At 38.9% G+C, this 25972-nt stretch overlaps 1 protein-coding gene across 1 annotated transcript; it reads left to right on the top strand.

Moving 5' to 3' along the window:
• The first annotated feature begins 9795 nt into the window (after positions 1 to 9795).
• On the top strand, positions 9796 to 16061 carry MARCKS (myristoylated alanine rich protein kinase C substrate). Its single transcript, XM_069077017.1, has 2 exons — positions 9796 to 10537; positions 12408 to 16061. The coding sequence occupies exons 1-2, from the start codon at positions 10436 to 10438 to the stop codon at positions 13398 to 13400; spliced, it is 1095 nt and encodes a 364-aa protein (XP_068933118.1). The 5' UTR covers positions 9796 to 10435; the 3' UTR covers positions 13401 to 16061.
• The last annotated feature ends 9911 nt before the right edge of the window (positions 16062 to 25972 follow it).

Below are 25972 nucleotides of genomic sequence, written 5' to 3'. Positions count from 1 at the left end.
TAAGTGTCTGAGGCCAGAACCGAACTCGGGTCCTCCTGACTCGGGGCCTGTGCTTTACTCACTGTGCCACCTAGCCGCCCCCCTAAATCCTACTTTCTACAGGAAGTCTTTCCCAATCGTCCTTAATTCTAGTGCCTTCCATACCTTCATTATTTCCTCTTTATCTTGATTATAAGTTATTCATACACAGTTATTTGCATGTTGTCTCTCCTGTTAGTTTGTGAGCCCCTTGAGAGAAAAGACTTTTTTTTTACATTTTTGTATCTCCAGTGATTAACACAGTGTCTTGTACATATTAGGTGCTTAATAAAATATTTATTGCCTGACTGCCTATATTATTTTTCTGCTTTTGTTTATTTGCTCTACCTAAGTTCCTTTGACATTTTTCAAATTAAATGTTTTTAATTAACAATAAGAGCTAACATTTATAGCACTTTAAGGTTTGCAAAATGCTTTATATGTTAACTCAGTTATTTTCTTTCTCATATCCTCCTTCCAGTTGAAAAATTGTAATAAATATGAATAGTCAAACAAAATAAACTTCCACATTAATCATGTTCAAAAGTGTGTGCTTCATTCTACATCAATTCTCTGTCAGGAAATGGGTATCTGTATCAGTTCTTACAAGACAACATATGTTTCTCTGAATTCCTCATTCATTATATCTTTGGTCGCAACAGTATTACATTACATTCAAATGTCACAATTTGTTTGACTATTTTCCTTTCAATGGGTACTCAATTTGTTTTCAGTGTTCTGCTACCATAAAAAGTGCTGCCATGAATATTTTGGCCTATATGAAATCTTTCTTTATGATAAATCAACAATAACAACAAATATTCTTGAGACTATATGACTCTAAGAAGACACAAACCAAAAGGCATTGAATTAGTTATGTAGTACAGTATAAAGTTTGGAGTCCAAGGACCTTGGTTTTCGATTTAGCCCTTCCTTCTCTTCTCTATGTAACATAAACAAATGACTTTACCTTGCTGGACCTCAGTTTCCTAATAAGTAAAATGAAAAGATAGCTTTGGGTGGTTTCATAATTCTCTTCCAGTTTTAGATCCTAAGGACCAAAACAAACAAGCAAATAAATAAATAAAAACTAGATAATTATGCAGAAGTTTTGAATACAAGAAAGGAAGATAACCTGAGATAGTTGTTATCATACCACCACAGGTTAACATGCAAATCTCTTTTCTGTACTTTCAAATATTCCCCACTCCTTTCCTTTTCTCTAAGTCTTTCTATATCTTTTGATTAGATATTGACCCTTCCCCACTCAACTCTTGAACCTAGTTGTATTCAGCTATTTGTAGTGATATTTTGGGTTGCTGTTGTCGTTCAGTCCTTTCTGACTCTTTGTGACCCCATTTAGGGTTTTCTCAGCAAAAATATTGGAGTGCTTTTCCATTTCCTTCTCCAGCTCTTTTTACAGATGAGGCAAATGGGGCAAACAGGAATAAGTGACTTGCCCAGGGTCACATAACTAACTAATAAGTATCTGAGAATGGTTTTGAACTCAGAAAGAGGATTCCTGACTCCAGACCCTGCACTTTGTGCACTGCACTACATAGATGCCCTATTTTGTGAGCTAGCAGAAAAGGTCATTCTGAAAAGCCAGTCATGTGGTGGCCATTCCATTATAATTCTCTTCTTATAATGAGAGATACTCCATACAAACAAACCATTTGAAACTAACCCTCTTCTCTCCCCACTAGGCAAAAAGTTGAAGGGAAATAAGCTCTTTGGTGATCTTTAACTGTAATTCAGTTTGGCTAAGAGCTCCTTTCTATCTTTTACACACACTAAAACAGAACCCCTGAGAGCTACAAAATAACCTCATTTTTTTTAAATGTCAGGCCTATAAATATCATATAAATATAAATATCAGCTCCTGGTAAGGAGATCCCCTCTACAGAAAGGTACCCACTCTGAAACTTAGAGTTGACTGGGGCACTGAGGTTAAGTGACAGTGTTTCATTGCCAATCTAGATCAGAGGCAGGATTGGAACCCAGGTCTTCCTGACTCTGAGGGCAGCTTTCTATCTCCTGTGCCATACTGCTTCAGCCCAGAGCCCTAAAAGTAGACTAGCTGCTACCAGTTGAATTGTGTAGTTAAATAAGTAAGGGGGGAGGGGGAACAGTGTAGGTGAAATTTCAGCTTTATTTACCTCAAACTCCTCTTGCTTATTAGGGAATAGGATCACATAGCTAAGAACAAAATTTTAAGAATATGTCAGATTAGTCCAGACCAAGGCTCTGTGGTTTAGGCCCTTAGGTCCTGAAAACCACAACTGGTCCTACATCTAAGTAGGAAAGGCCTCTGTATACTACAGAGTAGTATTGAGGAGTGCCCAGCAAGTCCTTTCCTTCCCAGTAAATTTTCTCTCTCTCTTCCCTACCTCCCCAACAACTTTAAAGAGAAACTTTATGAGATTTATGGAGATACATGCATTTTGAGTGGGTTAAACCATTTATTATCAGGGTAATACATTAACATAGATTAGATTAGTCTATCTTTTAACCTTCAGTTGTTAACTAGGGGTCCATGAACTTGTTTTTCAAACTGTTTTGATGATTATATTCAATATATCTGATTTCCTTTGTCGTCCTATGTATTTTATTTTACACATTTAGAAACATATCTCTAAGAAGGGGCCCACAGGTTTAAATAGATTTCCAAAGAGTTCCATAACAGAAAAAAAGGTTCAGAACCTTTTGCACTAATAACTGGTGATTGATATTGGGGAAAATACGTGGAAATAATTGCTGGAGTTAATGATATTAAAGAAACACCCCTATTTCAGGGGTATACTTAAGACATTAAGAGAGAGATGTAGTCTTGTGCTGAGGGACCTGATTTATCAGTATAAGATGAGATTGGATAAGGATTCTTAGAGTCTGTAATGTGTGTGTGGACAGTGACCATATTTTCTCAACTAAAAATCAAAACACACAGTTTAATAAGGAATATTGCTTTTGTAAAGGCTTGTTAAAAATATACTTTGGTTTTTCTTGAAATTGTGACTGTCCAAGAAAACCTAGAATATATGCCATTGCAATTATAAACCAGAATATCCATTTATGAAGTTATAATGGGAAACACTGGTCAGAGAAAAATGGGTATCAGTTGTCTGTTCTGAGCAATCCTTGTAATTCTATTCTATTCAATTCAATTCAATTCAACAGGAATTTATTAAGCATCTACTACTTAAGCCAAAGTTACTATCCTCAAAGAGCTTACTTAAATTTCTGCAATAATGCCTAAAACCATAAGAGGACATAGTGGATGTTCCCTAAGTATTTGTAAACTGGTTTTAAGATTTCACTTTTCATCTTAATAAATAGTATAGTTTTTGCTTCAGGATGCCTTTCCTAATGCCCAAAATTCAGAGTGTCTCTCTTTCCCACCCCTCAAATTACCTTGTATATTTCGTTTGTAAATAATTCCATATGTAAATTCTTGTCTCTTTGACCGAGAAAGTAAGCTCCCCGAGGGCAAGAATAGTTTCACTTTGTTTTTGCCTTCCCAATACCTAGCACTGCACCTGTGCTTGTAGTAGATGCTTAATAAATGCTTGTTGGTTGGTTAATTAATCTTTCCAAAAACTAATCCATAAGGAAGCCAGAATTTAGTCATTAGATTATCAGAACAATTCATTAACCTTATTTAAGGCAAAAGATATTCCTACTTTTCAAGTATTAGAAAGTATTTATGCCTTTTGAAATAGGAATGATAAATTATTTTTTCCCAAATCTTTGTTCAATCCTACAAGTAAAAGTTTTAATCAAAAGCACATTTTTTGTTTTGTTTTTGTTTTTCAGATAAATGTGTACATTATATATGTCTGAGTATATTAGGACAAAGGAATAAATGGCTTTCGACTTATGAGAGGCAAGGAACTTGCTCTTTCTTAATTTGTGTAAGTATTTGAGTATTGATTACTTTTCTTCATTTACTTGTTATCTCTGAAAATCTCTACTTTGTTTATTTGCAACAGTTTTTCTAAAGCTTTCACTTTATACTCAAGGGATATAATAGCATAAGGCAATTTAAGGAAAGGGTGATTTTAGTCAAAATTTGTGCAGGGGGAGGGAAGCTCTATCTGATCACCAACTTCATATTTTTTCTTCCTTTTGTTTATTTTGTCTTAAAGTATACGAAACTATGTGATTCTCAACAGATACCAAAGTTCCTTCCAAAGAGAAGTCTTACTAAATTCAACTGGTATTCCTGAAGAGTCATAGTTACTGATATCTTCCTGCCTCTGGTGGAATTTCATTTTCTAATGATGATCTACCTATCTAGAGTGAATCTAGCATTCCAAAAAATCCATTCCTATTGTGAATGTGTTAGTTTCTAGTCTTTTCAGATCAGATTAGAAGTGATTCTTTGATGTTTTCATAGCTTCCAAAGTCTTCCTGTCTGACTGAAAGTAAAGAATGTTGTAGCTTGGAGGTGGTACTGGGCTAAAGGTGAAGGATGTCCTACTTTTGAGGTATGACCGTTTAAAACAATTGTAGTCTTACTATGCAATCCCAGAAGTTGTTCTGCTTTATTCAGTATCTGTAAGGAGTTTATCTTTCCTTTATTTTTCTGGTTTAAGAAACTCCCAGGGTTGTGAATCCAAACATTGTGATCATTTGAGGTTTGTTTTTTTTTTAACCTGAGCTTTAATACAGCAAACCAGTATACTATAAGTACAGAATTACAAATGTTGCCATGGTGCAGCAGATCACATTTTATTTCTGAACAGATATGCATTATTTACTTGAAACCCTGAAAGCATGAAGGATTTGGATAAGTAGGATGCAAGAGGGCTGGGAGTGGGGGAGTGGGTGTGTCCTTGGGGGTGTTTGGTGTTGGTATTTATGTTGAGGAATAAGACATTTTACATAATTATTCATCATCATCAGGATTAAACCAAGTCTGAGGGACTATGAAATCTGAAATTAAAAATCCCAGATTTCATAGTTTCATAGGGTTCAAATTAAATGTGCTCAGGGCATCTAGAGAGACCTAGCAGAGAGACACAAGAGAGGCTAAAGAGTTAGGAAGAAGAATTGGGTTTAATTCCTGCTTCTGACAAAGACTGACTGTGTCACCCTTTGCATATCTCTTGACTACTCATTGCCCTTGGCAACTCTTTAAGAATATTGGTAGAGGAAGTTTCCTCTCGGGAGTTCTTTACAAGAAATAAAATCATAGGTCTAGTTCTTGTCTCCATAGCATTTAATAGTACCCTCTATTTAGCTCAATTTGCTTCATGTAAGCCACTGTTCTATGCAGAGCCCCGTGTTAGGTACTAAGTGAGATTTAATAATCCTACAACTTTAGCTATGACTATAAATCCAATCAAACCAGGGCCCTCCTTTTCTTCTCCCTTTAAATTATTTCACTTGGTGATCTCATCAGCTCCCACTGATTCAATGATCATCTCTTTGCTGATGACTGTTCAATCAATTGATTTAGCCCTAAACCTTTTCCAGGCTTCCAGTCCCATATTTCCCACTACCTGTTGTTCTCATCCAACTGGATATCCCATAGACTTCTCAACTCAACATTTCCAAAGCAAAATTCACTACTTTTCTCCCCAAACTCCTCTTTCTAACTTCTCTATTGCTGTCAAGGTCACCACCACTATCCTCCCAGTTACTCAGGCACAAAACCTAGGTGTCATCCTTGACTTCTCACTCTCTCACACCATATTCCTTCCCCTCCCCCTGCCCCAATATCCAAGCAGTTGCCAAGTCCTGTCAATACTACCTTCAACACTCTCTCATATATGCCTCCCTTATCCCCTCTGATGCTCCTACCACCCTTGTTCAGGCACTCATCTCTCCCTCTCCCTCTCTCTCTTCCTCTCTCTCTCTCTCTCTCTCTCTCTCTCTCTCTCTCTCTCTCTCTCTCTGACACACACACACACACACACACACACACACACACACACACTACTTCAGGATCAAATATCAAACCTTCTACTTAGCTTTTGGAACCCTTCATAACCTGCCTCCTAGTTTTTCGGTCTTCTTATACCTTACTTCCCTCCATGTACTTACTCTGGGATCCAGTGACATAAGACTCTGCTATTCCTCAAGTAAGATCTCTTGACCCAAGTGAATTTTGATTGTGCCACTGCCCCCCCCTCCAATGCTCTCCCTCCTCTTATTATTTCCCTGGCTTCCTGTAGATGCCTGCTAAAATTCCATTTGAAAAAAGCCTATCCATATCTTCTCTTTATGTCAGTACCTTTCCTCTGATATGACCTCCAAGTTATAAGATATTTTTCATAGCTTCTCTGCTGTTTCTCACCTTCGATTATAAGAGCCCTGAGAGCAGGAAATGTCTGTGTTTTTCCTTGTATCCCAGAGTTAGGACAATGTTTTGAAACATAATAAATGCTTCTTGATGTGACTGTGTCTTATCTAAACTTTGTGTCTCATCCAACATTTATTAAATTAAATTGAACTGAACCAAATGGAAGATATTATTAGATATGATGGTCATATTTAATTTGGAGGCTAGATATTAGATATGATATTTAATTTGGAGGCTAGAGAGTGCTTCTCAGGTGTTTGACCTTTTTTCATATCATAATTACCAGTTCATTTCTTCCATATGCTTCCCTCTTCTCCCTTTATGCTGAATTAAAAAAAAATCTTTTTTTAAAATTTTATCAAGTGATGTATCATTCCAAAGTGAAAAATTCTACAAAACAAACTTTTCTATTACCCAAAGTAGTGGAATACTGTGTCTGTCTATCTGAAAATATCTTTGTTGATGGGACAATAAACACTGAAAGACAAAGCCCCTTCCACTTTCTTTCTTGCTGGGCATAGGTTACAGATACTAATTTATCATTTCATCTTTCAAACCTTTTAAAGGAAAATTTCAGATTTTCTCTGCAGGGCTCCAGTGAGTGCCTCAGATTTATGCAACTACCCATTTGGGGTTTTAAACTTTTAACTTTTCTGTGTCAGGAAACCAAACTCCCTCCAATTCGGTACTACATAGCTTGTATTTGGACTACCTCTTTCTCAGTCAAAATGAGTCTAACCTTTCCTACAAGTCTGCAGCTTTTAAGTTAGAAATGTCTCTTCTCATTTTGCTCCTGGCCTACCCTCTGTATTCATCCCTCTTTCTTTCATTCACTTTCTTTCCGTGTTGGAAATCCATTTTCTCAGCCTAGTCTAATATCCCAGCCTTTTCAAATGGCTTCCTTTGGAAGCAGTTGGCGGTAACTTCACCACTCTGCCCCGCCCCCACATCACTTTAGAGTCCCAAAATGTTTTCTTCTTTTCTATCATCTCCCTCTCCCCTACAGTCCCATTCCCATCAATACTATTTTCCTGCAGTCTCGATGTGGGAAACCATCTTTTGCACGAAACTAGGAAACCTCTCCGGGGGAATTCAGCCTATGTATTTTTTTTTTTCTCACTTGCCTCCTCCAACCAACTTTACCACAAGCTAGGCTGGTTCCCTCTGGTCCCCCAGTTGTTCCGTGTCCTCCTTCCCTTCCCCCTCCCCCCATCCAATCCGGACCCGCCACCCCCTCCCGAGTCCATCTGCTTCTGTGTCTGTCTCCTTGTCTCTCACTCCCTTCCCTCTTTGCCCTCCCTTCTCCACCTCCCATTCTGCCCCCAACACTCTGAGCGCCAGCTCCGCCCCTCCAACCCACCCCCAGTAGCTCAGAATCTTCTCCGGCCGTTGCCAGGACAACCAGTCGATACCAAGCAAATAGGCATCCTGCTAAAGAAAAGGGGGGGGGGGTGAAGCAATACAGCAGCCTGGTAACAAAGAAGCAATAAAAGCAGCCCCCAAATGGAGAGCAGAAGACGAGGCTGCAAGAAAATCTCAAATCGAGCACCTTTCTGTTTCTTTGTGCATGTGTTGGAGGAAAGGCATCTTTCTACACAACTAGGAACCACATCAGATTAAAAAACGGGGTGGGGGTGGGGGTGACAGAAAAAGAGTATGTTTCCAGCTTTCTGGGGGAAGAAAATCAACAGCTTTAAACGCTCATTTCACAAACGCCTGGATGCTATTGGATTTGCCCAGTTTACGTTTCAGTTTGGGACTCTCCAGCTATTGCAAGGGATTCGAATTTTCTTCCATCACTCCAGCCGATCTTTTGGCCAGCGTGCTCCCATAAGGGTGATAAGATATGTTTATTGGCAAGATGCACTTCTACGAAAATGTATTCACATCAGCTCTGGGGGAATATGATTTCGTGATTGAATAATGCATCAGAGTGAACTAGACTGTACAAAACTGAATCTCCACGTACGCTGTTCAGCTTGGTGATTTTCAAAGACGTACTTGAACAAAGAAGGATTGGCTGAACCAACCGTCTTTGACACTCTGAGAGTGTGACCCATTTCCCTACAATAAGCAGAAAATAAAGCTGTTTGAAAATTCAGAGCCAGCGTCCTTTTGTACTTTTTGACCAGGAGGAATTTGACCAAGAGGAATTAACTGTTCCTTGGATTGTTTCTCACCTCAAGCAAAGTGAAAGCGAATGTTCACTTCGGGATGACGAAATGCAACCAAGAAACGGTGGTCGGATTTTGCCACAAGTGTAACCTTTGGGGACTAAAATGCAGGTGGGGAGGGCTGCTAGGCTTTCTGGAAGGTTAAGTTCTTGATTATTTAAAATACTTTGAAGCATTATCTTGTCACACAAAAATAAAGTACAGTACTTTCAGTGCCAGGGAATGCCAGGACAATCTGTGTAGTTTAGTGTCGTTTTAAACTAATACTGTATCAATTATAGCAGCCTTTACCCCTCTCATCTAATTCCAGTCAGGCTAGATAGCAATTCAGTGATCTCCACGCAGTCTCTTTTCATACAATTTCCTCCTTTAAACGAAAGAATCATCAATCCTGTTGCCTAGGATTTCAACCTTGCTTCTCCAACCCCCCCCATCTCCAAAACACATACACACACACGCACACACACACACTCACACCCCCAAAACCACCACCACGCACGCGCGCCCCCGCGTGCACACATATTGTAAAAGAAAGAAAAAAAAATCTGATCTTGGCTGCCTAAAACGATCCGTACTGAAGTGAACTGCATTCAAGCTATAAACATGGACTCATACACGTCAGAGTTGTGTCATTTCACTTTAACTGAAGATGCATTAATTCTGTAGTTTCGTCCACTGACAATATGCAAGCAAATCCATTTTTTTTTTCACAAACAGTTCTCTCTTCAGAAAAGTGTATGACATATGCACACATGGATGTATATATGTATACATTTAAATCACTAAGCGAGAATTGCAAGACTGGGGAATTCGATAAAAGCCATAGGCTAATCGCAAAATATTTTATTTCATGCCAATATTGACAAGGATAGGGGGAAGGGTATGGCTGCCACTGCTGCTTTTGCATTTTTCACATCTGGCCTACAGACCAACTAATTCTAACTCGTGATCTCGTTGGACGAAACTCGATCTTCGTAGTTTAAATACCTTCCAAATCGGGTTGATTTAACAATTGCATGCAATTAAAAGGCAAACACTGTGCACTATCTGTTGATCCTATATGGAACACAGAGAACACATTGCAAAAACAAACATGAGCGAAACCATTGTCTTTAGGTTAACGCACATAAATACACCAAAACACATACACGCAAAAGGGAGGGAGGGACGGTAGAGTGTGGTGAAGGATATAGACAGAGATATAGACTGACTAGAGTCACAGCAAGTCAAGTTAACCCACTCCCCGCCCATAACTCCCCCCCCCCCCGTGTTAATTAATTCCAAACAAAGCAAGCCAATAAAGTGATGCATTATTATTTGCAAGCGGAGGGAGACGAGAGGCATGTATTTTTAATTGATTTATTTATTTGGAGGGCATTAATTCTCAGTCTTAGGCTGATTTTCAAATCGTTTGCAAAACGCGGCTCCATTGTTCGCTCCAATTGCAAGCCCAGCCCCCTCCTTTGTGTGGCGGCGCCGGGATTGGTCGGCTGCGGGCGGGGGCTGCCGTCAGCGCTCGGGAAGCCCATTCATCTGTGCACTTGGGCGTTGGACTCCGCATCTTATTAGCAACCAGGGAGATTTCTCCATTTTCCCCTTGTCTACAGTGCGGCTACAAATCTGGGATTTTTTTATTACTTCTTTTTTTAAAAAAACTACACCTGGGCGCCTTTTTTTTTGTGCTCGACTTTTCCCCCTTTTCCCTCCCTCCTATGCTGCTGCTTTTTGATCTCTTCGACTAAAATTTTTTATCGGGAGTGTATATAATCGGTTCTGTTCTCTCTTCTCTTCCACCACCCCCATCCCCCCTCCCTCTGGTGTGTGTTGCTGCTGCTGCTGCTACTGCTGCTGCTGATCGCCCAGTATTTATACCAACCCAAGGCTCTTTGTTTCCCCCCTTTTGGATCTGTTGAGTTTCTTTGTTGAATAAGCCAGCATGGGTGCCCAGTTCTCTAAGACCGCTGCAAAAGGCGAAGCTGCTGCTGAGAAACCCGGGGAAGCAGCAGTAGCTGCATCGCCTTCCAAGGCAAACGGACAGGTAAATTGAACCCTTGGTTTTATTCACTTATTTGGTGTCTTCTCTTTCCCTTGTCTCACCCCCTTTCTTCCTCTTGGGTTGTGCCTTGGGCACATTCGGTGGAAAAGGAGCATGGCCGGATTCCAGTCTCAAACTTGAATGAAAAGGGACAGTTTGCACTGTTAATTTCTCATAGGAGATGCCTCCCCGCCATCAAGAATGGTTCCTGGTGAATTCTATAGTGTATGTGGAAGAGTAGTGTTTTCATTTAAAATGGCGTGGTTTTGAGCTTGGTAAAACATGATTAGCTTGTTGTCTACCCCCCCAACCCCTTAGTCCAGGTTGTCTTTTCCTGAAGGCATTGTGTTTGAGTAGCTGAGATGTTTTTCGTTGTGGCTGGTTTGCCATAGTTATTTCTTAACGGGGGGGGGGGGGGAATTGAGAAAGTGTGTGTTTTGGGGGTCCATGGATGCCGGTGGTAAAGATAGGGAAAAGGTGCCTTATTTTGAAGCAGTTGCAGCGTGCTTCATAGCTCTCGGATCTGAGGCTTTGTGGTTGTTGGTAGTTGAAGACAGATTTGGGGAGAAAAAGCTTGCCTTTAGTTACTTTGCTGTATTCTTACACCGCCGCCGCCCCCCAGCTCTAAATCTTTATATTTAGGAAGCTGTGGGATTACACGACTATCTGATCTTTTTTTAAATGCCTCCCTTAACACTGGAAAGTCCCTATCTGATTGTCCCTTCAAAAGGGAATTGGGAGTGGGAGGGGAACGAAACGTGGGATAATACTATGTGTTTGGTTTGCCTGGCGTTTTGGTCGCTGGCATCTCTTGCCAGGGATGCTGACCACCTTGTTACTGCTTTCCAGCTTGTTCGGATGGCCTCAGTTACCGCACGAGAGGTTGGCTATGGGTGGCTGCATTTAAAACACTAAGGCACCCACCACGCCTCTTTTCCTAGAGCAGATGCTGTTACTTCGCCTTGACCAACCCGGGAAGGCTCTCAACCCGTTAAAAATGCAAAGACAGCCATCAGGGCGCGGGAGGGGGGCGCCCCAAGCTTCACAGAATCACACGAAAGTGGGAGGAAAAAGAAAAGGGGGGTTAGGAGGAGGGAGGGAGGGAGCGATCGAGCTGGAGGAAGAGACCCGCAAGATACCGCGTTTCCTTTCTTGTTGGCTCTAACCGGATTGGAAGGGAGGGGAGCGATCTGAGCTTTGTTCGGCTTGCTCCTCAGCAGCGCTGCCGCTGGACGAGAAGCGAGCTGGGGAGCTCCGGGGCGCAGCAGCAGAGCAAGCAGGCCTAGCGGTCCCCGCCCCCGAGCCCGGCGGGCCTGGCCGACTGGGCCTGCACCGGTGGTGCCACAGCGCCCTCTGCTGGCGAAGGCTTTCCCCTGCCTAGCCAGGTCCCTACTTCTGGGAAGCAGCCCTTCCTATCCTTGTGAAGTTCCCTCCCTGTGTTTGTTTTGAGTGGGAAGGTTGGGGGAGGGGGGGGAAAGGGGTCATCTTCCATACTATTCGGCTCCCCCCAGGCCTTAGCCAAGGGTCTTTACTGAGGACGCTCTTATACTACGCTCCCCATTTTCCTTTAATTTTTAAAGCCCTCCGGAGGAGAGGGGGCAAGAAGAGATGGGGCTTTACGAAAATGCAATTTAATTTTGGGTTCTTCTCCCCCTCTCCCTCCAGTGGCCTGGGGAGGGGGAATCTGACGAAAGTCAGGAACGGTGGTCGATTGGCCTTTCTTCACAGGGCAGGCCCCTTCCCCTGCATGTTGGTTGCTTGCAGCAGGGTCTCCGTTCCCTCGTGCTGGGGAAGGGGGGAGGGGGAGGGCGGGGAGGGAGCCTCTGGGTGTCGCAGCTCGTGTGACCCACTCCCCGCTTCTCTGCCCTTGCAGGAGAACGGCCACGTGAAGGTGAACGGCGACGCTTCGCCGGCGGCCGCCGAGCCGGGCGCCAAGGAGGAGCTGCAGGCCAACGGCAGCGCCCCGGCCGCAGACAAAGAGGAGTCGGCGGCGGCGTCAGGCGCTTCCTCTGCAGCCGGGGCCGACAAGGAGGAGGCGGCCGGGTCCCCCGTGGCCCCCGCGGCGGCCGGGAGCCCAAGCGAGAAGGAGGCCCCGGTGGTGGCGGCGGGAGCCGGGGAGGGCGAGGGCGCGGAGCCCGCGTCCCCCACCGCGGCAGAAGGCGAAGCAGCGTCGGCGTCGTCGTCGTCGTCCCCCAAGGCGGAGGACGGGGCGACGCCTTCTCCCAGCAGCAACGAGACCCCGAAAAAAAAAAAGAAGCGCTTTTCCTTCAAGAAGTCTTTCAAGCTGAGCGGCTTCTCTTTCAAGAAGAACAAGAAGGAGGCGGGCGAGGGCGGCGAGGCCGAGGGCGCGGCCGGGGGAGCTGCGGGCCCTGCCGCCGCCGCCGAGGGCGGGAAGGACGAGGCCGCGGGTGCGGGCCCAGCCGCCGCTCCTGGCTCTGCGGCCGCCCCCGACGCCTCGGCGGCCGCGGGCGGGGAGGAGGCCAGCGGGCCGAGCGATGAGGCCGCGGCCGGGGAAGAGGCAGGTAGTGGGGCCGGCGGCGACGCGTCCACGCAGGAGGCCAAGGCCGACGAGGCCGCGCCCGAGAAGGCGCCCGCGGGGGACGAGGTCAAGGGCGCCTCGTCCGACGAGGCCAAGAAGGCCGAGGAGAAGGCGGCCGCCGCCGAGGAGGCCCCTGCTGCGGCCTCGTCGGGCGCTGAGAGCCCGGCGGCCGCCGGCCTGGAGGCCGAGGCGGCCAAAGCCGAGGAGCAGCAGCCCCCCGCAGCAGCAGCCACAGCCACAGCCTCGACAGCCTCAGCAGCCCCCACACAGGAGGCCCCGTCCGAGTCCAGTCCAGAAGCCCCCCCAACCGAGGCGGCAGCAGAGTAAAAGGGCAAGATTTTTTGAGATAATCGAAGAACTTTTCTCCCCCCTGTTTGTTTGTTGGAGTGGTGCCAGGTACTGGTTTTGGAGAACTTGTCTATAACCAGGGATTGATTTTAAAAGATGTCTTCTTTTTTTTAATTTTTGCTTTTTTTTTAAAAGAAAGAAAAAACAATTTTTTTTCCTCCCTCCCCACAGATCCCATCTCAAATCATTCTGTTACCACCATTCCAACAGTTCGAGGGAGAGTTTAAACATCCCTCTCTGCATTGTTCCTTTTATTTTTTTGCATCAGTATTAAATGTTTTTTGCATACTTTGCATCTTTATTCAAAATGTAAACTTTCTTTGTCAATCTATGGACATGCCCATATATGAAGGAGATGGGTGGGTCAATAAGGGATATCAAATGAAGTGATAGGGGCCACAATGGGGAAATTCAAGTGGTGCATAAAATTGCCAAGATGATGTGCCACAAGAAATGATGATGTAAAGGGGTTAGTCTTTTTTTAAAAGAAAACTTATTACGATGTATTTTGAGAGGCAGGCGTTCTATAAGGTTTACAACACTAAGAAGGAAAGAAAAAAAAATCAATACCCAGATTTAAAAAAAAATCATAGTCTTAGGAGTTCATTTAAACCATAGGAACTTTTCACTTATCTCATGTTAGCTGTACCAGTCAGTGATTAAGTAGAAATACAAGTTGTATAGGCTTTATTGTTTATTGCTGGTTTATGACCTTAATAAAGTGTAATTATGTATTACCAGCAGGGTGTTTTTAACTGTGACTATTGTATAAAAACAAATCTTGATATCCAGAAGCACATGAAGTTTGCAACTCTTTCCACCCTGCCCATTTTTGTAAAACTGCAGTCATCTTGGACCTTTTAAACACAAATTTTAAACTCAACCAAGCTGTGATAAGTGGAATGGTTACTGTTTATACTGTGGTATGTTTTTTGATTACAGCAGACAATGCTTTCTTTTCCAGTCGTCTTTGAGAATAAAGGAAAAATCTTCAGATGCAATGGTTTTGTGTAGCATCTTGTCTTATCATGTTTTGTAAATACTGGAGAAGCTTTGACCAATTTGACTTAGAGATGGAATGTAACTTTGCTTACAAAAATTGCTATTAAACTCCTGCTTAAGGTGTTCTAATTTTCTGTGAGCACACTAAAAGCGAAAAATAAATGTGAATAAAATGTATAAATTGGTTGTGTTTCTTTTATGGATGCTTTGAACAGTCAAAGAGGCTTCCAGTCTGCTAAATTTGTGTGGAGGAAAATCTTGCATGCCATCAAAAGTAAATTTTTGTTTCTTAATCATATCCACTTTCTAGATTTTGTAGTAAGCAATATCAGATTGCATACAAGATTATAGCCATCCTATGTCAAATCTGTGACATGATATTAATTTCTCAGCACTTAATCCTCATTTAAAAAAAACTGTACTCATACCTTTACTTTGTAAATATATAGCATGCCAGATTATTGCCTCTTGAGACATGTGATGTGATCGATCCTAAAGGGCTTCTTGGAATGTTTAACGTGAGAATTTCCTAAATCATTTTGTCATCTTGCTCCTTCAAAAAAACCTATGTTTTGTATTGAGTCAGCTTTTGCAGATGAGTCATGAAAAATGGCAGAATTTGTATTGAAACTGGTTGCTTGGTATTTGCCATTGTAACTGCTTGGCTCTTGGCTAACTTCCAAAGTATTGCTCAGGGCATGTGTTATACCTTAATAAAACAGTAGGCTTATGTAAAAGGTAGTAATGGTGTTGAATGGAGGAGATTGAAGTGTTGTTTTTAAGTTTATAGGAGAGTTTAGCATTTGCCTCAATTTAAAATTTTCAAGCAAAAAGTTGGAAGCAATTATGATTTAGTTTATGAGGGTGACACATTAGCACCTTGTTCCCTAAAGGAAAAGACAAAGTTGAGAATCTAATACTTAAAGCTTACCTATTATTCTGCTCTGTTTACTACCCTACTTATGACTGGGTGTTTTCTATTCCCTCTTTTATTCCAAATTGAAATGTATAGTTTAGGATCTGTATCAAATACTATGACTTCATTTCATGGAGAGAAAGAGTACACACCTGTTCTTGCTGCCTTTAATAGGAGGAGCAGTCTTTCCATGCTGTTTTTTTTTTTATTAGTGTTTAACATGGCTGTAAAGTCCAAAACTTAGCACACTTGTGTAACAAATAACTTCAAGAAGTTAGATTTTTATATGTCTTAATAGAAGATTTACACATTCTTTTTAAAAAATAGACAAAACCTTAAGGTGGAAACTGTTACTGTTTTACAGATTATTCCACCCTAGAATTCCCAAATCAGTATATTTGCAGCCCCTAGTTGGCCAGAATAGCCTTGGAATGGTGGTTTCATAGCTTTGGAGTCAAGTGAATGGTAAACTCTACTGTTATTCTGGAGTTGCTGAGATCTATTGTTTTGAATAGATGATTTATTAACTGCTGCCAAAAAGCAGGGCACTTATGAAGGTGGTAACTTTTCTGTCCTAGTGATGAAATGAAATTTCACATATACCCTTTTATTTACATTTTTGTACATCTTAATGTTATCTAAAGGGGGAAATGTTAATATGGGCTCTCATTTTTTGTAACTAGGAATAAAATTTAAAGATTAAATAAAATTAAGTACAGTAATGCTGTTGTACCATTTGGTATTGTCTACTACCACTACAATGTTTATTGGTGATTGCCACTGTTTCAGAATGTTTCAGCCAGATGCAAATATAGTACCACTAACATTACTATCACTGGTTAGTGAATTTGTTGGAAATTACAAATTTCCATTGTATAAAATAAAAGCTTTATCTGTGGTGTAATCAAGGTCTACTGAAATAAGGTTAAATCCAAGTTTACACAATACAGACTTTTATTGCAACCTTAGGAGGGATTAATAGTTGAAATTAGTTATTTAGCTAATGAAAGATTGCCTAGGATTTCAAATAAGAGTTTTTTTTATCTTTGAAATAATTTACTATTTTGCATCCTCTCCTCCCTCTAGATTAATGCAACTTCATTAAGAACCCTAGTAAACTTAATTGATAGGGTCTGGGGGAACAGAAGACTTCTGGTACATAGGTCCAGTGACATGTTATTTTTAGATTTTAATGAAAATTACTAGGTATAGCTAAAAAACCACAAAGGACCCACCAATTTTTTTATAAACAAAGTCAGAAGTTAACCAATTCTTGATCTTATCTATAGTCATCCCATTAGTCAAAATGACATTCATCTACATTTTCCAACTAGTAAGAATATACTTAAAGCAGAAAGCAGCAAAGGGGAATTCTGTGAATGCTATCAATCAACATGATCCATTCCCTGCCTAGTGATTCTAGTATGAACACATTTTACTTAAAAGAATACTTAGTGCTAAGCTAATTGGAAATAAGTATAATGTGAATTTAAGCCACTTTCTATTAAGCTTTATGTTTTGTATGTTTTGGCTCTTATTGATTGATTTGAATATATGTGCACATATACATATATGCACACACACATACACATGCTTGTATTTGGAACAGGGATGAGAACTGAAGTTAGATCACAGAGTTGCTGCCATTTAAACTTTGATGGTAGTAAAATGGATTACTTAAGCATTCTGAAATTCTTACTATTATTTGCTAGGCATTTACACAACACTTTTTGATGAAGAGTTAGTAAAGAATATAAAATCCTCTAGTGACAAATATAAGGGATGACTATAAAGAAATGAGATCAATTTTAACTCATTTCAGAAAGTTGCTCTTCAGAGTAATCACTGAGCAGTGCTTCCTTCCATTGCTTGAAATTTTTGGAACTGTCCACACAACAAAATCAGTTTCGGTATTTATAATCCCCAGTTTTTACCAAAATACCATTAACTAGTTTGGACATCTACTTTATGCACCAAAAAAGGCTTTTGAATAGAAGTTTATTCCTCAGTGGATGAAGATTTACCAGTAGTGAGAATACTTTTTTAAAAAAAAAACTTATCTTGGGGTCTGAAGGCAATTCCAAAAGAGGAGTTCCAAAAATGCTTTAAGAAATGACAGCATCATTTGTTTGGTTTATCGTAAGTGCTTGATGAATGCCTTTTGCATTCATTCATTTGAACAAATGCATAGTTTCCCCGAAGAGAACTTTTAAGAGGATGCTAATTTGAATGCATAATTTCTTACATGTTTGTTCCATCAGTTATATCACTTAATAGTCCTATGGCATGTGTGTGACTCTTAGCATTGTCAATAACATGGAAATGTAATAACTCAAAACAGTGGAGTTATATATTCCATCTACAGGTTTTTAAAAGGTAGCTTTGTTCAGTGCAAGATAGCTAGTATTGTTTATTATAACTTTTCTAGAGCCTTTAATAAAATCAGATGTGGACAGATACCCATAGTTGACAAATCTGGCCTTTCAGAATCAAGTAAAATCCTGTCAGTATTTAGAAATTAAATGAACTGAATTCTGAAGAGTTCAGGTGAGGTCACTTAAAAATGGAGAAGCAACTTAAAACTACATATTTTTCCTACAATAACTGCAGTATTGAAAAACAAAAAGTATGAGCTCCTAAGAAGATAATATGCAATACCATTTACAATATTTTGCTTTCTTTGCAATGGACACTTCATTCTTTTCTTGAAATAGATTATAAACCAACATTACTAGGAGGCTAAGTCCCTCTCAACCTACTATTCTTTTCTTGGCCTACTTCTCAAAATAAGGGAATTTAACAACAACCAAAGCCACCCCACTTCCACCCCCCACTCCCAAGAAAAGCCAGTGTTGAAACCCAGAATGACATTGCTTCAGGAAGTATTTGCAAGACTCTGAAAGGAAAACTGAAATCATTACTTTGGAATATGCTGATGACACAAGATATTGGAGAACAGAAAATACAGCCACCTAGTCTGACAATGGCAGGTTGACTATGAGAATTTTGAGAGAAACTTGACTCTTCAGGAACAAAAAGACTACCTTTCATGGACTTTATTTAAATTATTTGAAAAATAAATTTTAAAGGTAGTTTTTTACCTATGATTGTGTAACATGAAGGACATTTTTATTATCAAGGAAATTATAGTTTGAGCATATAAATGTAGAACCAAAAAGGAAAGGTTTTTATAAGTTGTGCAACTTATCCTTTTTCATTGGTTGGATACCTTCTATTAATGAACACTTTCAATCTGCATAATTTTAATCCAAGGTATTAACTGCTCTAAAACAAACTGCAGACAATTGGATGTATTATGCTCCTGTCAAGAAAATATAAGATATGGAAAACTAATATTTGTATCAATATGGAAAACTAATATTTGTATCTCTGGGAGAAAGAATTGCTGGATCCAGCCCTTTTCAGGCAATGAAGAATATATTTTTCAAGGTGTTTTCCCCCTTCTTTTTCAGCCTCTATATTTAAGTGTTTGAAAATTTTGTAAAGTCTGTATACCTCTTTTTGTAATTAGCAACAGTAAATATTTGCCATTATAGCAAATCCTGAAAGTAAACGTGCCATTTTTAATTCTTTTGCTTTGGTAGAATTAGAACTAGTAACATTGCAGATTTCAAGTACTGTCAGTGGCTTTTCAGAAGTATATTTGGCAAAGAAAATATAGAAGTATTTATTTAACAATTGCTTCTGTAGCTGCTGCTGCTGCTGCTCCTGCTACTACTATTACTACTGTTGCTGCTGCTGCTGCTACTACTATTACTACTACTATGAACTTTTCTTGAGAAGTTTGAATAACAGACCTGTCCTCATCAGGAAGAGCTATTGCTAACTTAGGATTATTATAAAGCCAAGTTCCAATGGTGCTTTTAAAAGGTAAAGTTAGAGATGCCTAAAAGTGGAAAATATGACTTAAGGACCAGATATGGTATAATTGAAAGAGTAGTAATTTGCATGAACTAGGTTCAAATTCTGGCTCTGATAATTTCTGTGACTGTGGGTAAGTCACTTAATTTTTCTAAGCCTTAAATCCTACATCTATAAAAGAGGGAAGACAATATTTGTACTAGCTTCCTCATCAGATAATTGTGAAAGGAAAGGTTTTGTAAACCTTAAGCTGCTAAAAATAAAACAACAACCAAAAAACTATGAGGTATATTATTTAGTGCTTGCTGTATACTTCAAGGAAGTTTGCTTTTAACTGGATATTTGCAGGAAACTGAGAACCACATTTTGGATAGATCATATGGCAGTCATAGTGACAGCTACTGCATTAAGCAATGCTTACCACTTTTTTAAGTATATAAAATAAGGGAATCCCCAGTACCTGAAATTTTATGAGGATGATTGAGTAGGGCTCAAATGTAAAAGTGATCTGTATTTTAAACTGGCTTGGTTTTCAACAGTTAATGAATAATGTAAAAAATGAGTACCAGGCAATGAGATCCTGACTTGGAAATATTGTAGGAAAAGGTAGTACTTAAACAATCCAAAGAATCTTACAAGCTGTAAAAAAAAAAAAGTTGAATTTTCTTCTAAATGACAATTTCCCCCTTCATTATTTCATTTGGAAAAGGGAGAATGCCAGTGTAAAAATATAGTTGATATTTACCATGTGGATTGACAAGATACACACCAAAAAAAGTGGTCAAGAAAAGGAAGAGCCAGAAAACAGCTTAGGTTTTGTGATAAACTTATTCCACAGGATGAGGGAGTAGTATATAAGACACTTGTTTTTTCAGAAGGATATCAGAAATAAACAAATTCAAAAGAGGATGTTAGGGGTCAGGAAGGTCAAAGGGAACTTTCTCTTTGTTTTGGTCAGCAATGAGAAGGGGAAAAAGATTTCATGTGTTGCATTTATTCTTCATGGTTAGAAAATTTACCAGATTGCAAAATATGTATTAAAATAAACAATTATCACATACTTGAGGTGAAAAATAGCAAATTAGGTGCTAGGTCTTCATTTGTAAAAAGATAATGATAATAGCCCCTACCTCACAAGGTTGTTGAGAGGGTCAAATTAACTAATATATGTAAAACTATTTGCGTGCCTTGAGGAACTATATGGATGTTCGCCATTTTTATTTTTATTTGATAGATACCCTCAAGTCCCCATTGGAATGCTATACACAAAAAATTCTAGTCCAATTTTTCCTCCTGACCAGTGCATTACAGTCATAATGTAGTGTTCCTATAATCAATTACTGTGTTGTCTTATTTAAAGGAGTAGGGAATAGCTTTTTTTCCCTATTTTTAAACATCTTTATTGAAAGTTTTGAGTTCCAAATTTTATTCGTCCCTATCTTCTTCCCCTCCTCTCCCACCCTCACTGAAATGGTAAGACATAGGTTATACATGTGCAATTATGTAAAATATTTCCATATTAATCATTTTGTATAAGAAGACTTGAATAAAAGAAAAAAAGTAAAAAATAGCATGCTTGAGTCTATACTCAATCAATATTAGTTCTTTCTCTGGGAGCATTCGTTATTAGTCTTTTGGGATTGTCTTGGATCATTGCATTGGTGAGAATAGCTAATTCATTCACAGCTCTTCATCAAACAATATTGCTTTTGCTGTGTATAACATTCTCTTGGTTCTGTTCACTTCAGTATACGTCAGTTCATGTAAGTCTTTCCAGGTTTTTCTGAAATCATCCTGCTTATTTCTTATAGCACAATAATAGGGTATGACTTTTTAAAAAAAGAAATCGTAAAAATGGAACAGAGAAATATGTCAGCATCATCAGTTAAAGTTCTGTAGACTGAAATATAATATTAAGCTAGTAGCTGGAAAACATTTATTTATTGGGTAGATACCTAAAACAAAATACTAGATAAGAAAAAAGAAGTTGAGAAATAGGAGTTTCTCTCTAAAGGAATTCCAAAAGCAAAGTAACTCAAAACTTGTCCATAGAAAATTGGGCCACACAATTTCTTGTCATCATGCTTATCCTTTAGGAAAATTAAACTTTTATTATAGAACTCAGAGGCACTATGCTATTTTACAGTTTGAATTTAAATTTTTGAATTTAAGGGAGTTGAAGGTAACCTTTTCACAATCAAGCCTTGAGACCTACCAGCTAGTTTGATAAAGCATTTGAATGAATGACAAACATTGGGATGATGCAAACTATTAACTAAACTAGCCAGATGGAGGTTTCTGGAATTTTAAAAATTATTTTACAAGGGCAGCTAGGTAGCACAGTGAATAGAGCACTGACCCTAGAGTCTGGCGGACCTGAGTTCAAATTTGACCTCAGACACTTAACACTTACTAGCTGTGTGACCTTGGGCAAGTCACTTAACCCCAATTGCCCTCCCCTCCCCCTGCAAAAAAACAAAAAAACCTCTTATTTTACAGTTATGATGCTTCCTGATAATCTATTGAATCCTTAGCACTAAAATACATGAACCCATTTATTTGATCATGCTGCTAACTACCAAAATGTTATAGAAAATTAATGTACATATTTTATATCAAAATAGTTGTAAAATTTACAAGTAATTGCTAGAAAATGTAATTGTTTGTTGAAATAATGACAACAGTAACATATTAATATCCTCAAGGCCCTAAAATGAGATCTGTGTTTTTGAATTGTGTTATCTGACCTTGGATCAAAGAATATCATGTCCTTTCCCCACCCTTCCTCCATCATGTTTTCCGTCTGGTCAGCTTTTTGAACATTCTAAATAAGAACCAGCTTTTTACTTTGGAATTAAAAAAAAAAAGAATTTCACATTCAATTATTTTTAATTCTATAGCACTTGTTTTATAAAAACTAAGTTTTGCTTATAGGTGACCTATACTAGTTATAAATATAATCTTATGCCACTTTAAAAAACTAGTTCTTTGAAGAACTTATATACCTACAATGGGATTTCTTTTTTTTTTTTTTTTAAAGCAATCGGGGTTAAGTAACTTGCTCAAGGTTACACGGCCAGTTATTTCTGGGTGTGTTGCTGAGTATCTGAGCCCAGACTTGATCCCCAGGTCATCCCGACACTGGAGCTGGTGCTCTTACTTGCTGAGCCACCTGGCCGCCCCTAATGGGATTTCTTTTTAAAAACTCAGAAAATATAAATTGCTTCTCAGAGGCACTGAAAGTCAATGTGCTTTTCTTTAGCATTCCTGCGCAAAGTAATGTAGGTTCATACGTATTCCTGCTTGGTGATCAAAGGAGAAAGGCTCTGAATATGGCCTAGTAGAAAACAATACTGGATCAAGGTCAGGAGACTCACATTTAACTATTTCTCCTGTCACTGAGCCTCAACAAATCACTTCATTTCTCTGGTCCTAAGTATTCTCATCTGCATATTGATGTGACTACATGATCTCTAAGATTTCTTTTAATTCTGAAGAATGCAATCTGTCTGCTATAAAACCCTAATGCAACATGAAGAAGAGTTTTTTTGAAACATTAAGTCCATTTCCTTTTAATTATGAAGATAGACTGAAAATCAGATCTAATAAACATTTTTTTGAAGCACCTACAATATGCAGGGCACTCTGTTGGGCTCTGGAGGATGAAAAGATGAATAAGATAAAATCTGTCATTCAGTAATTTAAAAATCAAGTAGGAAAGATGATACGCACCTACAACTATAACATATTAGAATTTCTAATTCAATAAGTGAAAATGGTATGGAAGACCCTAGGAAGGAAGGATGATTTGCATTGGGGAGAGGAGACATGTTGAGAAAGAGAGAGAGAGAGAGAGAGAGAGAGAGAGAGAGAATCAGGTATGAGGTGTGATTAGATTGGTACCTGAAGAAAGGGTACAATTTCAACAGGCAGAAATGAGGAGTAAATTCCTGACAGGACAGACTGCAAAGGATTAAAGACTGAGGATAATAGTAGAGTTCGGGTTATTTTTTCTAGAAGGTCAAAAGGATGGTAGCTTAAAGGGGTTAGCAGGAATGAGAGGATCTAGTTTTTATTTTAGGTTGGGGAGATCTGGATATATTTGTAAGCAGAGGAAAGTGAACCAATGGAGAAGCATCATGACACCAAGAATAGGATGCTGGACTTACAGTGAGGAAAACCTGGGTTCACATTCTGCCTCATATACTTACTAGCTGTGTTATCCTGTGTAAGTCAATTAACTTCGCTGTGCTTTAATTACCTTTTCTGTAAAATAAAGGGGATTAAACTGGATTCCTTCCAGTTCTAAATTTATGATCCTATCCGGAGAAATTGAAAATGTGTGAGAGAGATTGGTTAAGGGGTCAAGATCTCTAAGAAATGAGGGGATAGATCATCAGATTGAGAGCACAAATAGGTCTTTATATCTTCAATGACCTTTCACAGTTCTTTGTAGACATAGTTGCCTAATAAATGTTCTTTTTTCCTATTTAAATTTCATGAGTTGAAATCTTTTGCGATGCTTTTGATAAGAGATGCTAGTAACAGACTAGATGTTTCATGCAATAGAGGAAAGAACAGTGGTCTTCACAAGAAAGAAAAGTATTCTTTCTCTGAGACAAGAGGGAAGGAAGAGAAACGTTTAGTTGTGAAGAAAAGGAGCTGAAAAAACTGATGCCTTGTATTCTAAAAGGATTAATGTTCCATGTGGTATGGCATTAATATTAGTAAACATTTCAAACATTTTAAGCCTAAAGGAAATCATGGCTTTGAAACTGGCTAAAGAAGAGAGGTGAAATATCTATTCAAATCCTTAATTTGTGTTATGATCGTCTTTTGATATAGTACATAGTAGGTTTAACGAACTGTTTTCTATCAGTGTAATTCAGTTATCTAATATTTACTTTTGAACTCAAGCACTTTAGAAGCTTTACCTTTATATTGTAAGCCTTTTGAGGGCAGGGCCTCTTTTAAAGGAATTTTTGTATCTCCAGTCTCTTTCATAAAGTTGGTACCAAATAAATGTCCTTGAATCTCATGAGTTGAAATATTTTATGCTGCCTTTTAATAAGGCATCTTAGATAAAAGACCATAGAACATCAGAAGTGTGCTGTAGTAGAAAGAGCAATGAAATTTTGGAATAGAAGATCTGGATTTGAGTCCTGATTCTACCACTTCATGGTTTTGTGATCCTCAGCAAACCTCACCTCTGGGTTTCCATTTCTTTTATTAAATATTTGGATTTTTTTTTACTTCATAAGGGGTGTTGTAAGGTTCAAATAAGTTAATGTATGTAAAGCAATTTGTCACCATAACAAACCATATAGATGTAACATTATTGCTATTAAGATCAAAAGGAAAATTTTCTGAGACCCTCTCCATTCTGTACTTTTAAATACATGTACTGTTCCTTTTAAAAACATTAAAACAAAATTCCAGTTTCATTATTATGTGGTTTTATATAGGTTTTCATCTAGTAAAAATTGAAGGTATCACAGTGGAAATTTGATCATTGTAAATTATATTCTTGGGGAAAAACAAGTATGATAAAATTTTAAAAATTGTTTATAGAAGAAAATGATGAAGATGGAAATTTAATGAAAGAAAATAGACAAGTGAATAAGTGTACTGACCTTTCAGCTGACAAAGAGTAGGGATGGCCACTTAATGGGAGAATTTGGATCCCAAAATATCCCAACAGAATCCTGAAATTGATTATTCTCTCTTGCTTGTCACTTTCCTCAGGTGGAGTTTACTGAACTTTATTATGGAATATAATATTCTAACTGGAGTGGACTTTTACTACTAGCTCCCAAGATTAAGACCAAATGGTTATTGCTGCTAAGATTCCATGTGTAAATATGGCAGCCCTATTTCTGGACCAAAAATTAAAAAACATTCTCTGGCACTTGCTTTTGTAAGGAGCCACACTAAAATTACCCTTTAAGAAATCAGCAATATCCTAAAAAAATGACATATGACATAGAGATAATAACATATGGTTGCTATCTCTAAAACTCTCTGTCCATTGTGGTCTCTGCCACAGACTGCTTGTATGATTCTTGTGTAAGTCTTTCCACATTTTAATGCCCTTGATAACTCAAAATACAGGTTTCACAGTAGCTTCTCATCTACATTGATAGAGGAAGTTGCTTTGTTTTTCTTGAGTTAGTCATGGAAAATTATTTTCAGTATTTCATCTTTCATGGGACATGACCAGCTCAACAGAATTTCACAATGGTGGATTCATTATCACAGTCTATTCAATTCAGTAAATATTTGTTAAGTAACATGGGGAAGGTACTGAGAATACGAAATGAAAAGTATAGTTCCTGCCTTCAATTTAACTTCATAGATATCACTGAGAATCATTAGGATGAACACCATGACTGTACATAGGTGTTTCTCGTTTAAATGACATATAACAGGCTGAAGCAGAGTAATACTGTATAATAAGAAGATATAATCATGTAAAGATTTCTAGCAACCAGAGTGAGTGAAATATGGTAGACATCATGTGGGTAAAGATGAATGGAGTTAGAAACAAATAATATTGTCATTATAATATACTATAGACCATCTGGACAGAAAGAGGAAATAGATGAAGAGTTTGGGAAATATCTCAAGTCTAGTATAAGGGCATGATATGTCATTTATTCATGTAAATAATATGGAGTTTTCTCTCTCTCTCTCTCTCTCTCTCTCTCTCTCTCTCTCTCTCTCTCTCTCTCTCTCTCTCTCTCTCTCTCTC

The sequence above is a fragment of the Petaurus breviceps genome, unplaced genomic scaffold, assembly GCF_028583685.1.
Source record: "Petaurus breviceps papuanus isolate PSGF00001 unplaced genomic scaffold, PetGlider_PUasm1.0 90977, whole genome shotgun sequence".
Classification (NCBI taxonomy): Eukaryota; Metazoa; Chordata; class Mammalia; order Diprotodontia; family Petauridae; genus Petaurus; species Petaurus breviceps.
Note: the sequence above shows the minus strand (reverse complement) of the source record. Positions and strands in the feature narration are given on the sequence as shown.

What these genes read in the sequence shown, in the direction of transcription:
- MARCKS (XM_069077017.1), top strand. Translation starts at nt 10,436, where the DNA reads ATGGGTGCCCAGTTCTCTAAGACCGCTGCAAAAGGCGAAGCTGCTGCT. An exon ending in CTTCCAAGGCAAACGGACAG is followed by an intron (nt 10,538 to 12,407) that starts GTAAATTGAACC and finishes CTGCCCTTGCAG; the next exon opens with GAGAACGGCCACGTGAAGGT.